The sequence below is a fragment of the Saccostrea cucullata genome, unplaced genomic scaffold (genome assembly GCF_032062105.1).
Source record: "Saccostrea cucullata isolate Sc308-1 unplaced genomic scaffold, CSIRO_AGI_Scuc_v1 ctg820, whole genome shotgun sequence".
Classification (NCBI taxonomy): Eukaryota; Metazoa; Mollusca; class Bivalvia; order Ostreida; family Ostreidae; genus Saccostrea; species Saccostrea cuccullata.
Window position 1 is genome coordinate 53479 of NW_026919509.1, and position 16533 is coordinate 70011.

Genomic DNA, 16533 nt, shown 5'->3' on the forward strand with positions numbered 1-16533 from the left:
ACGACGTGTGATTGACGTGTCCAGCGGGACTGTAGATGAAGGAAGACGAAGAAGAGCAACAACAGAGAGAATTTTCCCTGAAATATAGATATCTAGGCTTTGTAATGTTTGTGTATAACTGAAAAAAATTGTGAAAAAAGAGGCTTTAAGGGTACAGAGAAAAAAATATAAAGAAATGTTAATTCTGGTCATGCGTACTGCTGAGAAAGATTCTAAGAATTTTGGAATAAATATCTGGAAATGTAAGGATGTAAAGGTTATTTTCAATGATGGTTCAAAACCTGAATGTATGATTATAAAAGGCGGATCCATACAAACGCAAATCTTTGATGTACGATAATTAGTGTTCAAGGTTTTTCAGCATCTTTGAAGGACCACAATTAGTATCGTTTCAAAAACAAAACAAAAACACTCATAAACATTATAATTTCAGAAGAAGGACAACAAACTCAAGAAAAACAATTTATAGACCAGGAAGATGCTGCTGGTAAATTAATGTAGGAAAGCACATTAAGTCGAACAAATTTCCTCGGAGACTCTCCGTGATGTCTCACTAGCTAATGGAAAGGAAGTTATTTATGTTCTTCGTTAATTACTCTTTTCGTCTTAAGACCATGGCATTTAATAGCCGTCAACGAATAGAAGAATCTTATTTTTTGTATTTAAAAGTCTGAAAAAGTAATTAAATTAGGTTACGAAAGAAAGAGGACAAACATTTTACATTGACAAAAATAACACTACTCCAGACTTTTTTATTATTAGTGAGTCAACAAAGATAATACAAAATATTATTCAGTTCTGTCATTCTACATGACTAAGATGAAAACAATATCTTTCATTTGCTCTGAAGCCTTAATGAAACATTTCATCATGAATAAATGAATTCAAATACAAGGCTAAAAACTTCAAGTTCTATATTCCATTGTGTTTTTTCTTGCAATGTCAAAATTGTAGGCCTATATATAACATCGAAAAGGAACAAGAAATAATATAGATCAGTAATAAAAAAGTACACACAAAATTAAGCATTTGATACTGAGCATAGTGTATATAAGTTTAAGTATTTAAAGATGTTTAAATCTGTAAGCTATTGTTAAATACATATATGTTTAATGGCAAACGTGTGTAAAAAAGATCTCAGAAATATTTAAAAATAAGCGCTTTACATAAATTATTGTTACTAACATTGCATTTAAATCTTGCACTTTACATGCGAACGTATTTTCTAACCTGCAATGCATCCTGATAAAGTACATTGAAACTTAAGTACATAGAAATGGGAGAAAAATGAATAAAAAAACACAACTTCTGTGATGAATTTTAGAAAAATTATGCGTCTTAATAAAAGAGCCAACTTTGGACGTACATATATGTAACGAAGTGCAAAGAAAATTTATAACTAACAATTAACTTTAAATTGCCGTACATGTTTATGATCAAGCATATCAAAACAAAACAATTTTTAAATGAAATTAAATAAGCTTTTAAACAAATGTACAAGCATGCACTAAAAAGATTTAACGTAGAAATAAAACTTTAATACAGAGTGTATCTCTTATCCCCATATCTTAAGTAAGCTACTACGTTTATCAAAAACTCTCCAAAAAGGGGTAAAGTCGATTTTTATGTGGAAGTGAACAACTTTCCACTAGTCCTGGTATATCTGACAGAAGTGTCACGTGGTGCAGTGGGCGTGGCAGCTGGAGAGACGGTGTGTTCATACGCAGGTGGAGGGGACATCACTCTGTCCTCAATATCCTGAACTAAAACCACATCATAATTCAATTCATATGTGATGAATATTGATTTTGAAATACAATCTAACGGTTATTTCTACAGGAGTTAGGTTTTTTTAATTTTATGTTTCAATCTAAAATTACACCAAATTAAGGAATTCTATGGGTAAAAATAAAAAAAAAGAAAAAAGAAAACAAAATCAGATAAAAACATTTCAGAAATAATAAGGTATATATTTTTTATTTTGTCAGATTGTCCATCTATGCACTACTAACACAACATGAGTAAAACATTATTACTAGACAATAAAATATCGGCTTTCTACCTGTCAAAATTCGGGCTCGAGATCCATCTGACCACCGAGGGTCTACTCCAACAGTGACATTCTTCTTATTGTATTTACTAATACAGCAGCAAGTGACGGAGATGATACACACAATGGCTACCACAGTACCAGACACGACTCCAAGGTACAAACTGGCACTGGAGAAGAAAGTTATGAAAAAGTCTAAGGATAGGGGAAATAATACAAGAGTCTAAGGATCAGATATGGTACACAATATACTAGTAATAAGAAGCTTGGGTAGAGGAAATAATAATCCGAATGGCAATGTAGGAGTCTGAGGATGAAGAAAACAATAAAGGGGTCTTGGAATGAGGGAAAGTATAGATGTTTTAAGAAAACGAGTCAATGTAGTATGTTAGAATGAGAAAACAGTGTGTGGATGAAGAAAATCTTGAAAGAGTATATAGATGAAGAAACGATGAGTGTGTCTCCGCATTCGATAACAATAAAGGAGGTTTGGAATGAGAAAAGCAACGTAGGAGTGTAGGTGTAAAGAAAACAATGTGAATTGATAGAAAAAGGAAAAATGATCTAGGTGTTAAAGTACGAGGAAAACAGTAGAGGTGCTCTTAGATTAAGAAAAAAACGTATGTGTCTAAGGATGAGGAAAACTTTATTTAAAGGGAATCTTAGAACGAACTAAACAATGTAGGAGTCTTAGGATAATGAAAACAATGAAGGACCAATGGGGAAAACGATGTAGGTGACCTAGGATGCAAGTACATGTATCTTAGAATGTGGAAAACACTGGAGGAATCTTAGGATGGGAGAAAACTGTAGAAGTCTTAGGATGATCAAAACCAAAGCAACGGCAAAAAAGAGATATACATATGTAAGTGCCCTAGAATGAAGAAAACAATGAGGAATTCTTAAGGTGAGACTTACAACCTAAGAGTATAAGAATTAGATAAACAAAATCAAAGTTTAAGGATAAAAAAAATGCAAGAATACTGAGATGAGGAAAACAATATAAAATTCTTCAGATGAGGACAAAAATTTAGGAATTGTAAAATATGTTCACGATTGAGAAAAAAAGTTCTAATGTCAATAAAATAAAACTCTTAGAAAATAAGGTAGGTCTATTTTGATGAGCCAAACCATGAAGGAATCTTGGGATGTAGAAATTAAAACGAGTATTAGGGTGAGAAAATTAATGAAACAGTCATAGGTTCAGACAAGTGATGAAGGAGTCCTAGGAAATCAATATAGGGATCTAATCTTAGGATAAGGAAAACAATGTCATGAAAAAAATGGAAGTCTGAAGGTTAAAAAATAAAATAGAAGTTCTATTATAAATAATGTCAGACTAGATTGTGACGAACAAAGAAGAAGCATTCAACGAGGAAAGAATATAAACGCCTTCGAAAGAGGAAACTAACGGAATAGTTTTAACATAAGAAAAATTTTATAGAAGTTTGAGGATGAAAAAAAAAATCTAAGGTGAAAAATAGAGAAGTATTATGGTGAGAAAAAAAATGAAGTACGACTTCTTGGATTTGGCAAACGCTGTAGGTTATTAGGATGAGGAAAACAATTCAGAAAATCTCAGATGAGGAAAACAATATAGGGGTCCTGTGATGAGACAAGACAAGAGGTTAAGGATGATGTAATCAATGAAGGGGGTTTTGGGGGAGAAAAGAAAGGCTGAAGTCTTAGGCTGAGGAAAGCAATGTAGAAATTTTAAGATAAGATAAGAAAAACAATATAAAAGTCTTCGGATGAAAAAGAAAATGTAGGAGACTTTAGGAGAGAAAAATAGAAGCGTGAGGATAAAAACAATAAAATAACAAATGGTGAATAATGTAGAACTATTGGAATGAAACAAATAATGTAGGCGTCTTTGGATGAGGAAAACAACGAAGATGTTCTGAGATGAAGAATACAATGTCAGAGTCTTAGAATTGACAAAAAAAATGTAGCAGTTTTAGGACAAGGAAAACAACGTTGAAGTTTTAGTACGAAATGAACTATGTATCAGTTTTAGTAGAAAAACAACGTTACAGTTTTACGGCGAGGAAAACAATGTATCAGTTTTAGTTCGAGGAGAACAACTTTGAAGTTTTTAGACGATGAAAACACTGTAGCAGTTTAAGTACGAGGAGAACAATATAGCATATTTGTATGAAGAAAACACCGATAAAGATTTCAGTTGAGGAAAGCAATGAAGAGCAGTTTTAGGATGTGGAAAATAGTGTATTAGTTTTGGTTGAGGATAACTCAGGCACCTGACGTTACTTATTTTTCTTTTAATAAAAAAAATACATGTATACCCATACCTTATTAGGTATGGGTATATTTTTTTCTATTAAAAGAAAAATATATAAGTAACGTCAGGTGTCTGTGGAGGATAACTACGTTGAAGTTTTAGTACGAGGAGAACAATGTAGCAGTTTTAGGATGGAGAAATTGTATTCGCTGGATGGGCATAAACAATTCATTATTCCTTCATATTTATTTGTTTATTTTATGTATATGGATTCCACTTATAGTGAAAGCTGGGGCTGTGTTATTACATACTTTATACCCTTTGCCAACTGTGATTTGTTTTCGTTTTTGTTGGATAATTCTGATTGATTTAAGAATATATCACTCTCTTAATGGACTTTCGCGAGAAGCTCTGACTTCTACAGTTGAGGCTTACCTTTACACTAGAACAATGGACGGAAACTCTTTAACGATGTAAATATCTAGCTCAACATTTAATTCAACGAAAACAGAGGGTTATTTCAAAGCACGAATCAGTTGTCCTTAAAGAAAACGACAACCACCCTACCCTCAACTCCCGGCCTTCACACGTTAGTGCCCCCTAACAACATTTGGGGCACTACCTATGACCTCAAGCAAGGGTTTCTTTTCTTTTATCAATTCTGTACCTTCGTACATGATACTTGTAGGTTGAAATGTCAAAGTAAATGTCAACTGTAAAAGTAAGAGCTTCTTACAAAATTCAAAAATAAGACGTGATCAAGTATTCCGACTCTTCTCTAATTATAGTAACTCTCACTGGTCTTTGGTATCATGTATTCAAAATTTCTTTCGTGGTTTCCAAATTTATGGTCTTTTGGACATAAGATAAATGTACGTTTACTAAAAAGAAACGATTTTATAGTGATTTTGCCACACCACTTCCAGAATGACTACAGCCTAGAAAGAAGCTTATTAAATTTTCTAAGAACGCATCGTCGTCAGTTATAAGGGAATGTGCAGCTTTGTAGTTAATTTATTTATTTGTAAATGAATATTCAAAACTAGATGCTGTCATGAGACAGTAATACCCGCACTATGGTGTTTGCCTCTAAATACACCGCTGCATTTCATTTCCGGAAATATGCATAGCATTTCCGACAATTTTTTATTTCATTTCCGACATTTTTTGTTTTCATTTCCGACATAATATTTCTTTCATTTCCGGAATTTACCTGTGCGGCAATTCAATGTTTTCTTAAAGTATTTATACCAAAATATTGATACAAAATAATAATAATAATAATAATAATAATAATAATAATAATAAAAAACAGCTTTACATTTATGCATATATGTAGAACTAAGTCTAGGTAAAGGAGTTCAATGAGCATAAAACTTTTTCAACACATTTAATGTGCACCAAATAAAATGTCAGTGACAGCAGCATACTCATGTCCAAGTCTTTGATAGATTTACAAAACTGGATTTCAATGATTTATTTCTGATTTATTCCTTAAAAATTTTCATAAGTTCAGTTATCAAATCTGTTACTATAGGTACTATATATGTATTTGAAAAATGTCGGAATGAAAACAAAAAAATGTCGGAAATGAAAAGTTGATAATTACCAAAAATTCCGGAAATGAAATGCAGCCAAATACACACTCCTTCATATTGGACTTTCCAAGGAAGAAGTCAAAATAATTCTATAATTATCACCGTACACGTATTCGTCAAATTGAACATGAAATTTTCAGGTGACCATATGATCTATGAGCCTCACATATGTATTTTGAATACTTAATTCATTACCAGTCTGAAATAACAGAATTTAATTAATGATTGAAGTAAATTACTTAATTAGATTCAGATAAATATTTTGCCCATAATTTGGAACTTTTTAAATTTACTTTCTCAACGACATATTATTTTAGTACAAAGCGTTTTTGATGAATTTATCAAAATGTGCAAACTGATTTTAGTACTTGGTCGGGAAAAAAACCCATTGAAAATACAACCCGATTAATTTGTCAATGCCTATCTCTCTCTCTCTCCCCCCCCCCCCACACACACTCTCTCTCTCTCACTCTCACATTTTTTAACCAGAAGTCTCTGTCGAGACTGTAGCTCTACTGGTTTGTACTTATACCAAAGGATGAGAAAAGAAGCCACTGCCATCAGACCAAAACTATAGAAGGAGTAGCGTTTTAAAAGAATTTCACAGACATTTCTATTCTTAGTAACAATTGAACACTGTTCATCGAAATCAAAAACCGATGCATTATTTTATGTATCTTAGTGTAGTCTACTTGTGTGCCAAGTAATACTGAAATCAGACCAAAACTGTAGAAAAAGTAGCGTTTTAAAGGAATTTCACAGAAAATTCTATTTTTAGTAACCATGGCAACACCGTTCATCGAAATCAAAAACCGATGCACTATTCTATGTATCTTAGTGTAGTCTACTTGTGTGCCAAGTAATATTGAAATCTAACCAAAACTGTAGAAGGAGTAGCATTTTAAAGGAATTTCACAGAAAATTCTATTTTTAGTAACCAAGGCAACACCGTTCATCGAAATCAAAAACCGATGCACTATTCTATGTATCTTAGTGTAGTCTACTTGTGTGCCAGGTTATATTGAAATCAGATCAAAACTGTAGGAGAAGTTGCATTTTAAAGGAATTTCACAGAAAATTTTATTTTTAGTAACCATGGCAACACCGTTCATCGAAATCAAAAACCGATGCACTATTTTATGTATCTTAATCTAGTCTACTTGTGTGCCAAGTAATATTGAAATCAGATCAAAACTGTAGGAGGAGTAGCGTTTTAAAGGAATTTCACAGAAAATTCTATTTTTAGTAACCATGGCAACATCGTTCATCGAAATCAAAAACCGATGCACTATTTTATGAATCTTAGTGTAGTCTACTTGTGTGCCAAGTTATATTGAAATCAGACCAAAACTGTAGGAGGAGTAGGATTTTGTAAAATTGTTTACAGACAGACGGACAGACAGACAGACAGACGGACGGACGACGGACACCTTACTATCGCATAAGCTCTTCTGGTCTCTGACCAGTAGAGCTAAAAACCGATACACAGAATTGTGTATCTTAGTGTAGTCTACTTGTGTGCCAAGTTATATTGAAATCAGTCTAAAACTGTAGGAGGAGTAGCATTTTGAAAGAATTTCACAGAAATTTCTATTTTTAGTAACCACGGCAACACCGTTCATCGAAATCAAAAACCGATACACAGAATTATGTATCTTAGTGTAGTCTGCTTTTGTGCCAAGATATATTGAAATCAGACTAAAACTGTAGGAGGAGTAGCATTTTGAAAGAATTTCACAGAAATTTCTATTTTTAGTAACCACGGCAACACCGTTCATCGAAATCAAAAACCGATATACAGAATTATGTATCTTAGTGTAGTCTACTTGTGTGCCAAGTTATATTGAAATCAGACCAAAACTGTAGGAGGAGTAGCATTTTGAAAGAATTTCACAGAAATTTCTATTTTTAGTAACCACGGCAACACCGTTCATCGAAATCAAAAACCGATACACAGAATTATGTATCTTAGTGTAGTCTACTTGTGTGCCAAGTTATATTGAAATCGGACCAAAACTGTAGGAGGAGTAGCATTTTGAAAAATTGTTTACAGACAGACAGACAGACAGACGGACGGACGACGGACGCATTACTATCGCATAAGCTCTTCTGGTCTCTGACCAGTAGAGCTAAAAATAGACCTAGATGGCAAAGTTATGTTAAAACATAGTTTATTATGATAGTTTAAAATTTGTTCTTGTACTAAACAGTTTTACGTGTGAACATCTTATTTTCTACATTCACATTGGGTTTGCGTCACCCATTATCATATTTATAGATATCACCTCTCGGCACACCTCGGCCGATTCATACTGGCAACGGAATCAGCAAAGGTTTGTCGAATAAGATTATTTAGCACATGTATGCTGACGATGCAGTGTGGTCAGTTAAAATCATTTGTGTTTTAATTGGATTATATGGATTATATTTCATGAATTCGTTGTCACGACCTATGACATTCGGTAAGTACAAGATTTAGTATAGATTGCATAAAAATAAATAAATGCAAATGGTTAGGTTGAAGTTCAAAAAGGGTCAAAGATCATCGCATGCCACAGTCGACAAATTTCACATTGTCAAGTTATCTCCCGTTGCGGACATTCAGTATATACAGGCGCAGATCCAGAATTTTTTTTTCAGAAAGGGGAGGGGGGGGGGGTGTCACACCTCAGTCAAAAAAATCAGCCCAAGATTTCCTGAGAAGCAAATAAAAAATAATAATAATAACAATGATGGTGGAGTCCCTGTTTTCTAAGGGGGAGGATGTCCAAAGTCATTTTTATTCTCTACAGTACATAGTCTTATTTAAATAACTGGGGGGGGGGGGGGGGGGGGGGGGGGGGTCTGATCTCCCTAGCCACTGACTCCCTGTACCTGAAATGACAATTGATCTTATGACTCCATAATAGTAGAAAATTTTTTCATTTGACTATATATACATATTTTGTTTCCTATGTTTATGTATGTTTGTCTGTCCACAGAAACTTTAACCTTGCCCATAAGTTTTAAGTGGATTGGGCTATACACATGGCTTCAATATTTCATAGGTAAATTTCTTTTGGCAAAACCTTTTAATGGGTACCACCAATTTTGACCTCTTAATCTCTTGACCTTGGAGTTTGACCCACTTTTACAAGAAAAATACCTTAAACTTGGCCTAAGTTTTGAACAGGCGGTGCTAGGACTTTCATGCTCTAACAATTTTGTGTAATCATTGTGAACTTTCAACAGGTATAATTATTTTTGACCTAGACCTTAGAGTTGAACCCAATTTAATTTTAACCTTGGCAATAACTTTTGAACAGGTGAGGAAGTTCTAGGGATTTCTCTCTTTTTTCACATGTGTATTCCTTGTGACAAGACTTTCCCTTTGATACCAACAATTTTGACCCTTTGACCTTGACCTTGGAGTTTGACTTACATTTGAGAAACTTCAACCTTTGCCAAAAGCTGCCATAACAGTTGCTGTCACAACAAACAAACAAATTACTAAAAAAACACAGTATACATGTACATATTTTATATTCAACAGATATACATCTGGTCATATCTCTAGTTCTCCCTTGAATGAGACACGGTGATATAAATTTTAAAAAATAATTATGATAAGAGTTGAAAAGGTTGTGCATATTAAAATATACTAAGCTCTGCGGATGAATTAGATATACCAGTTTAGATATACCAGTTTAGCTTAATTTTGCTACCCAAAGCACCTTGATTAACTATTTATAAGCATACTGTTTTCTGAAATGTACTGATTTCTGTTGTCCATCTGTTTGTCTGCAAACTTTTCACATTAACTTCTTAAGAACCACTGGGCCAATTTCAACCAATTTACATTTAAATATGCAGGGGACTTTTTCCAACATAAATCTTCTTCTCAAGAACAGCAAAGACATTTATTGTCCCCCATTTTCGCTAAGGTAGGGTACATTAAATCTCATTTGTTTGTCAATCTGCCCATCTGTCACAATAAATTTAACCTTGCAATTGGTCATCATGGTCGTATATTTTGAATGAGAAGAGACAGGACTTTTATATTAAACATGTGTATTAGTATTAAATGGGACAATACCATTCTAAATACACTATGATTTTTATTACCCATGACCTTGAAGTTTGACCTAATTTCATAAACAAATTAATTGCTTTGAATTAATCATTTTGAAAGATAAATGAAAGGGCATTCATATTACCTGTGATAAGACCTTTCCAAATGTATCATGACTTTTTGACTCTGTGACCTTGACCTTGAAGTTTAACTTAGTTTTCATTAATGTTGTATTTCCTTTTCATTGAGAAGAGATTCGACTTTCACATTTCAAGTGAACATTACCCATAACAAGATCTTTCCCAACATGCTATGATTTTTTACCCCTTGACCTTGATGTTTTAACAAAATTTCAAAAGAGTGAACTCTCCCAAAAGAGGATAAGACCACTGTTTAAAACGAAAAAGGAGTTTAGTGAAGACTGGGCTTTTTCCATAAAAAACGTCATTTTTCGACCCTCATTTGACCCCCCGGGCAAAATCAAAATTCCGAAACCTAACTGCACATCTACATGACCCCACCAACCATCTCCCAAAAGATGATTAGGCTGCTGAATAAAATGTAAGAGGAGTTCAGGGAAAAATGGGGCTTTTAGCATAAAAAACGTCATTTTTCGACCCCCATTTGACCCCCTGGGGCAAAATCAAAATTTAGAAACCTTACTACACATCTGCATGACCCCACCAACCATCTCCCAAAAGATGATTAGGCTGCTGAGTAAAATGTAAGAGGAGTTCAGGGAAAACTGGGCTTTTTGCATTAAAAAAGTCATTTTTCAACACCCATTTGACCCCCCAGGGCAAAATCAAAATTCTGAAACCTTACTGCACATCTACATGACACCACCAACCATCTCCCAAAAGATGATTAGGCTCCTGAGTAAAATGTAAGAGGAGTTCAGGGAAGACGGGGCTTTTTGCATAAAAAACATCATTTTTCGACCCCCATTTGACCCCCCGGGGCAAAATCAAAATTCCAAAACCTTACTGCACATCTACATGACACCACCAACCATCTCCCAAAAGATGATTAGGCTGCTGAATAAAATGTAAGAGGAGTTCAGGGAAGACGGAGCTTTTTGCTTAAAAAACGTCATTTTTCGACCCCCATTTGACCCCCCCAGGGCAAAATCAAAATTCCGAAACCTTACTGCACATCTACATGACACCACCAACCATCTCCCAAAAGATGATTAGGCTGCTGAGTAAAATGTAGGAGGAGTTCAGGGAAGAAAAGTGTGACAGACGGACGGACGGACGGACATGAGTAACAACAATATACCCGAACTTTCTTTAGAAAGTGCGGGTATAAACATGAATTCGTCAATACGAATTAACGTTTTATGGGACGTTTTAAAAAGTCAGGAGAAAAACAGATCGAGGGAATTTACCTACAGTAAGATACCTTAAGGGGAAACGCCATTTGCAACCATTTTAGCGATTGGCAGTAGAATCCAGACATAACATCGATTATTTAACTTGGCAGACTGGGGTTTGACAATAAAACATCATTCTTCATTGTTTAATTTAAATGGCAAATGGTTTATTTTTAATACACCTTTAGATCATATTGCATGCAATTATTGTATCGAAATCATCCGACTGTAAAAAAAATGCATTTTTTTCTTTTTCCTTAACATTAAATAGATCGAAATAATAAGAATCGACTTTCTTTCAATTTCCATAATTTTTGGCTCCTGTCCTTATAAAAAGCTCATTTGTTAGTTCACCTGCCCGACTCTAACCAAAACTCTACCCGTTGTTGAGACTTTCGAACGAGAAGAGTTATTGCCGTCAAATTTCACAGTGCATTTCTTAAATTATATACTACAAGTTCATACCACATGACCTTTACTTTCAAATTTAATTCTTTTTCAAAAGAACTTTTAAAGTAAATATGAGAGAAGACTCAGTTTTCAATTCAGTTGTGCATTTCTTGAGACAAGGTCTTTCCGAATACACTTTGACTTTACACCTCATGTCCTTGAATTTTGCCCTACCTTTAAAGAAATTCAACTTTGATAATAACTTCTATTGAGGAAAGAGGGATTCCATATTGATATTTGCAATAAATTAATGAAAATAATGAACAGTGATCACTCTGAAAATTATAATTATTTCAACAGCAAAAGTTTTGAGCAGAGATAACACAGAGCTGGGATCATGTGTGCATAAACTGTGATACTCCAACCCTTGAAGTTTGAATTTGAAATTTAGTGCTTAGCTATATATAGCCATTATTGAATTAAGACAATAAATTTCCTTTGAATTGTAATAATTATAGTACACTCTTACTTATCATTGTAGATTGGTTTTTCTGTTGTAGTGATCGGAGGTGTACAACAGAAGTCTCCATGTTGTCCACAACAGCCGTGTTCACAATGGACGTAAGTTCGTAATTTGTAAATTATTCCGAACCTATTCTGTCTGTAGGTGATTCTCGGGCACTCGTATCCTTCAGCATAATGTACAACTAAGATAAGTAGAAATACAAAACAAAAATAAGTAGAAATACAAAACAAAAATAAGTAGAAATATAAAACTAAAATAAGTAGAAATACAAAATATCGATAATGTTCAAAACTTTTTTTCTACAATTGACTAATTAGTTTTTCCTGATTATGCAAAGACTAATGAATTATTCTGAGTATCTGAACAAATTGTTCTGAGTATAATATATTATACAGTTGACTGGTAATTTATTCTGGGTATTTGATGTATAGAGGTAACAGCTTAATACATGTATACTGAATTTCTTTTACTGAGGACTATTTACTTATATTGATAATCTATTACTGAGGACCATTTAGTTACACTGAGTATCTGTTATTGATTGAGTACTAATTAGTTTTACTCCTAGGACTGAGGACTAAGAAGTTATATACTGAATCGATCTCTTTAGCTGGGGACTAGAATAGTTTTATGAATATTACTGAGGACTAATAAGTATTACTGAATATTTTTTTTACTGGGCAACAATTAGTTATACTGAATATCTTGAGGACGAATAAGTTTTTTCAGTATCTCTGATTTTGAACTAATTAGTAATACTGAGTATCTATTACTGAGGACAAATTAGTTATACTGAGTATCTTTTAATGAGGACTAGTGAGTTATATTGATTATTAATAAATGAGGACTAATTTAGTTATACTGAATATCTAATACTGAGGACTAATTTGTTGTACTGAGTATCTATTAATAAGGACTAATTAGTTTTACTGAATATCTATTACCGAGGACTAATTAGTTATACTGAGTTTCTTTTAATGAGGACTTAGTCTATAAAGTGATATTGATTATTACTAACTGAGGACTAATTAGTTTTACTGAATATCTATTACTGAGGACTAATTTGTTATACTGAGCTTCTGATACTGAATCACTCGAATCCAGGTGCATAAGTTACTTGTACAATCAACATCAGTAAAGACGAAATTTTACTACAAAGATAAATATCGAGTTACACTTACTGATATGGTATACTACAAAGTTTACTTGAGTATCATTGATTCGGAAGACTAATTAATTATCCTAGGTACGGTGTCTAATACCTAAGATTATTTACTAATCTTGAGTATTTGCTTTCAAAATTTAATTTGTCATCCTGAGTTTCCAATACCAAAATTAATTAAAGCAATATGAGCTGCATTTATGAAATATTGATTTTGCCGTTAAAATATGATGTTTTAAAAAATCTGTATGTAAAACAACCCTTTATGATAAATAAGAACAAAACGAAGTACTAATTGTTTCTGTAGAAAGAATTCTGTACAATAAAATGTATAGTATTATATAAGAAATCAATATTGTAGATGACGACAATAATTGATCAAAGCTTATAGATAGTTCTACTGCAAATATGAACGACTAAAATTTATTGATATTAAATTAATATTCTTTTTATAATGTTGTAATAGTGAATTACAATATTGTATTAACAAAAATTTCCAACATAATTAAAGTTGTAGCTCGTATTGATTTAACTAATTAATAAGAGGAATTGTCAGTTATCTTGGGTGTCTGATCAATATCAATTACTGTAACATTCCCCCCAAGTCAAGCCATGCCCTGGAAGGTACCCGCGAAATTTTCATTGAAAATGATCGGTATACTTGAAGGAGTTGCTTTTGTATATTACTATAGTATAAGGCTTACTTCCTTGGATGTATCATCAGGACGTATCATTTTCGCGCGTAGAACTTTTGAAACATACATGGAAAGCTTTGTTACAACGCACTTTGAAAAATTACGCACTTTGAAAAATTTTTTCAAAGTGCGTTAATTTTTGGGACCAGGTTAACGCACTTTGAAAAAATTTTTCAAAGTGCGTTGAATTTGGGACCAAATCAACGCACTTTGAAAAATTTTTTCAAAGTGCGTTAAGACTGTACATCATAATTTTACACCATGTAAACATTTAACGCACTTTGAAAAAATTTTCATGAAACAAAAGGAATTAGACTTATATTTTAGAAATAGACAACAGTATTACCCCCTCGCAACGTATGATGGGAAATAGTGATGCGATTATGTGTTTTATTACTTTAAAAATTTATATGTATGTTTTGTGTGTGTGTGTGGAATTGATGTAATTTGTATCGCGATCGATGTCAAATGCTGCCTTGATTTACTGAACATTCTTTTTGGGAAGGAATGCTCCGCTTTGCTGTGCCCTTACTTTGATGTGTTTCTTTCTAAAAACTGATGGATTGAAGAACCTAGAAACGGACAACAAAGAAAAGACTGGCTGAATTAAGGCCTATCAGCTCAACTCTTAATCATTCCCACCCAGATGTATCTATTTCTATAACTCCTAAACTTAAGTGTCAATGATATTTGAACAAAAAGAGCATTCTAAAAACAGTACATGTATAAGCACTGTACAAGGAAGTCTTTAGTTAATCGAAATTTTGTTCTTTTAAATCTCAAAGTCTATTTATGTTCATTTTCAGGAAAATAAGAATATTAATTACATTAATTACATTTAATTATATTAAGTACCTGTCTGCTTTTCGATGTTAATTTAATACCATATCTGATAATCTCTCTATTAACGTCCAGGTATTTAACTTACATGATATTTTCATAGGAAATGTTCATTTAACATTATCTAATATCTTTTCGCATATTTTACGCAAATAAATAAAGCATATATGAATTAATAAAATACAATTATTTAGTTTTAAATAGCTTTAAAATTTGTGAAAAATAAGCATTTTTTTCGTTTTTTGTCTATAATCATATGCCCCCTCCCCCCGTGAAACACAAAAAGCATTGGCAGAAATTTGTAAAATGACAGTCCATATTATCTGTAAAAAGGAATTTTTGTTTCACAGGGGGGGGGGGGTGTTTTAAAAATATTTCAGTTTTCCGTTGATTTCTATAGTGGAAAACACAAGTTTTGCCAAAATTATAGAGTTATTTCTCTTTGGTATCCAAAAAAAGTAAGGTTTTATAAAAATTCATATAAATATGTATAAAAATTTTGAGAATCATTCCAAGTTGATAACTTTTGAGAATTGACTTAGAGATAGGCGGAAGAATAATACTATCATTCGTATTTCTTTACGACCTTGAATGTTGAGCTTTTGACCCCAAATTAAAAAGGGGTCTTCCTAAGGCCACAGGAATTCTCTTATGTTAAATTTCATTGAAAAGCTCAGGGGTTGTCGAGATATCGTGTGGAAACGAAAGCGTTACAGAAAGACGGATGGACGGACAGCTAGACGGACGGACGGACAGGTAGACCCAAATTTATATCCCCCACTTTTCAAGCGGGGGACAAAAAGTATCAAATCAGGTTCAAATGATTAGTTATCATACTTAAGATTTGTAGGAATATTGACGAAGCCATGCAGAATTTTTTTTCAAAGTGCGTTAATATGGTCCATATTAACGCACTTTGAAAAAAAATTTATTTTTTCAAAGTGCGTTAACCTGGTCCCAAAAATTAACGCACTTTGAAAAAATTTTTCAAAGTGCGTAATTTTTTCAAAGTGCGTTGCCACAAAGCTTCCACATGGCTAAGTTAGGAAAGTCATTTAAATATTGGAAACGGAAAATGTTAATTAATTAATTTAAATTAATTATTACACCAACAAAGTAAATACTTCTTAATATTATAATATCATACCTTCAGTTAAGAAGAAAACCAGTGTCAACAAAAGAAAAACCATAATTTCCATTGCTAGAAATTAAGTTCCTTTCTGAGATCACATAATTGTAACAAATGTGTTGTGTTTGGACCCAGTCGTAGAAAGATGTCACACATCAGCAAAGTGCACTATTGATTAAAATACGGATGTTAATATGGTACCCATTCAGCGTGAAATTACAATGGATTTGGAAAAGTTTCAAGTTTCCAGATAGGTAATAAAATCCATGAATTTTAAATGATGCCTGTATTATTTTCAAACATCGCAATGAATGTCTACGCCGAATCTTTCATGGCCCAAAAACAATTGGACGAATTCATAATTTAAACTTTACAACTACATGCAATACAAAAAATGATTTGTAAGGTATAGAGAAACTAAATATTGTTCTTTAGTTAAATTATAAAAATGCATTTTTCATGACTTCCAAGCTATTAT

At 32.9% G+C, this 16533-nt stretch overlaps 1 protein-coding gene across 1 annotated transcript; it reads right to left on the reverse strand.

Moving 5' to 3' along the window:
- Positions 1-1098: 1098 nt before the first annotated feature.
- On the reverse strand, positions 1099-16257 carry LOC134232940 (uncharacterized). The gene is made up of 4 exons (XM_062714938.1): positions 16074-16257; positions 12233-12410; positions 2063-2220; positions 1099-1763 (listed from the first exon to the last, which is right to left on the reverse strand). Exons 1-4 carry the CDS (start codon positions 16123-16125, stop codon positions 1624-1626), a joined length of 528 nt encoding a protein of 175 aa, XP_062570922.1. The 5' UTR covers positions 16126-16257; the 3' UTR covers positions 1099-1623.
- Positions 16258-16533: the final 276 nt, after the last annotated feature.

What these genes read in the sequence shown, in the direction of transcription:
- LOC134232940 (XM_062714938.1), bottom strand. Translation starts at nt 16,125, where the DNA reads ATGGAAATTATGGTTTTTCTTTTGTTGACACTGGTTTTCTTCTTAACT. An exon ending in GGTTTTCTTCTTAACTGAAG is followed by an intron (nt 12,411 to 16,073) that starts GTATGATATTAT and finishes TACTTATCTTAG; the next exon opens with TTGTACATTATGCTGAAGGA. An exon ending in TCGAGCCCGAATTTTGACAG is followed by an intron (nt 1,764 to 2,062) that starts GTAGAAAGCCGA and finishes ATGTGGTTTTAG; the next exon opens with TTCAGGATATTGAGGACAGA.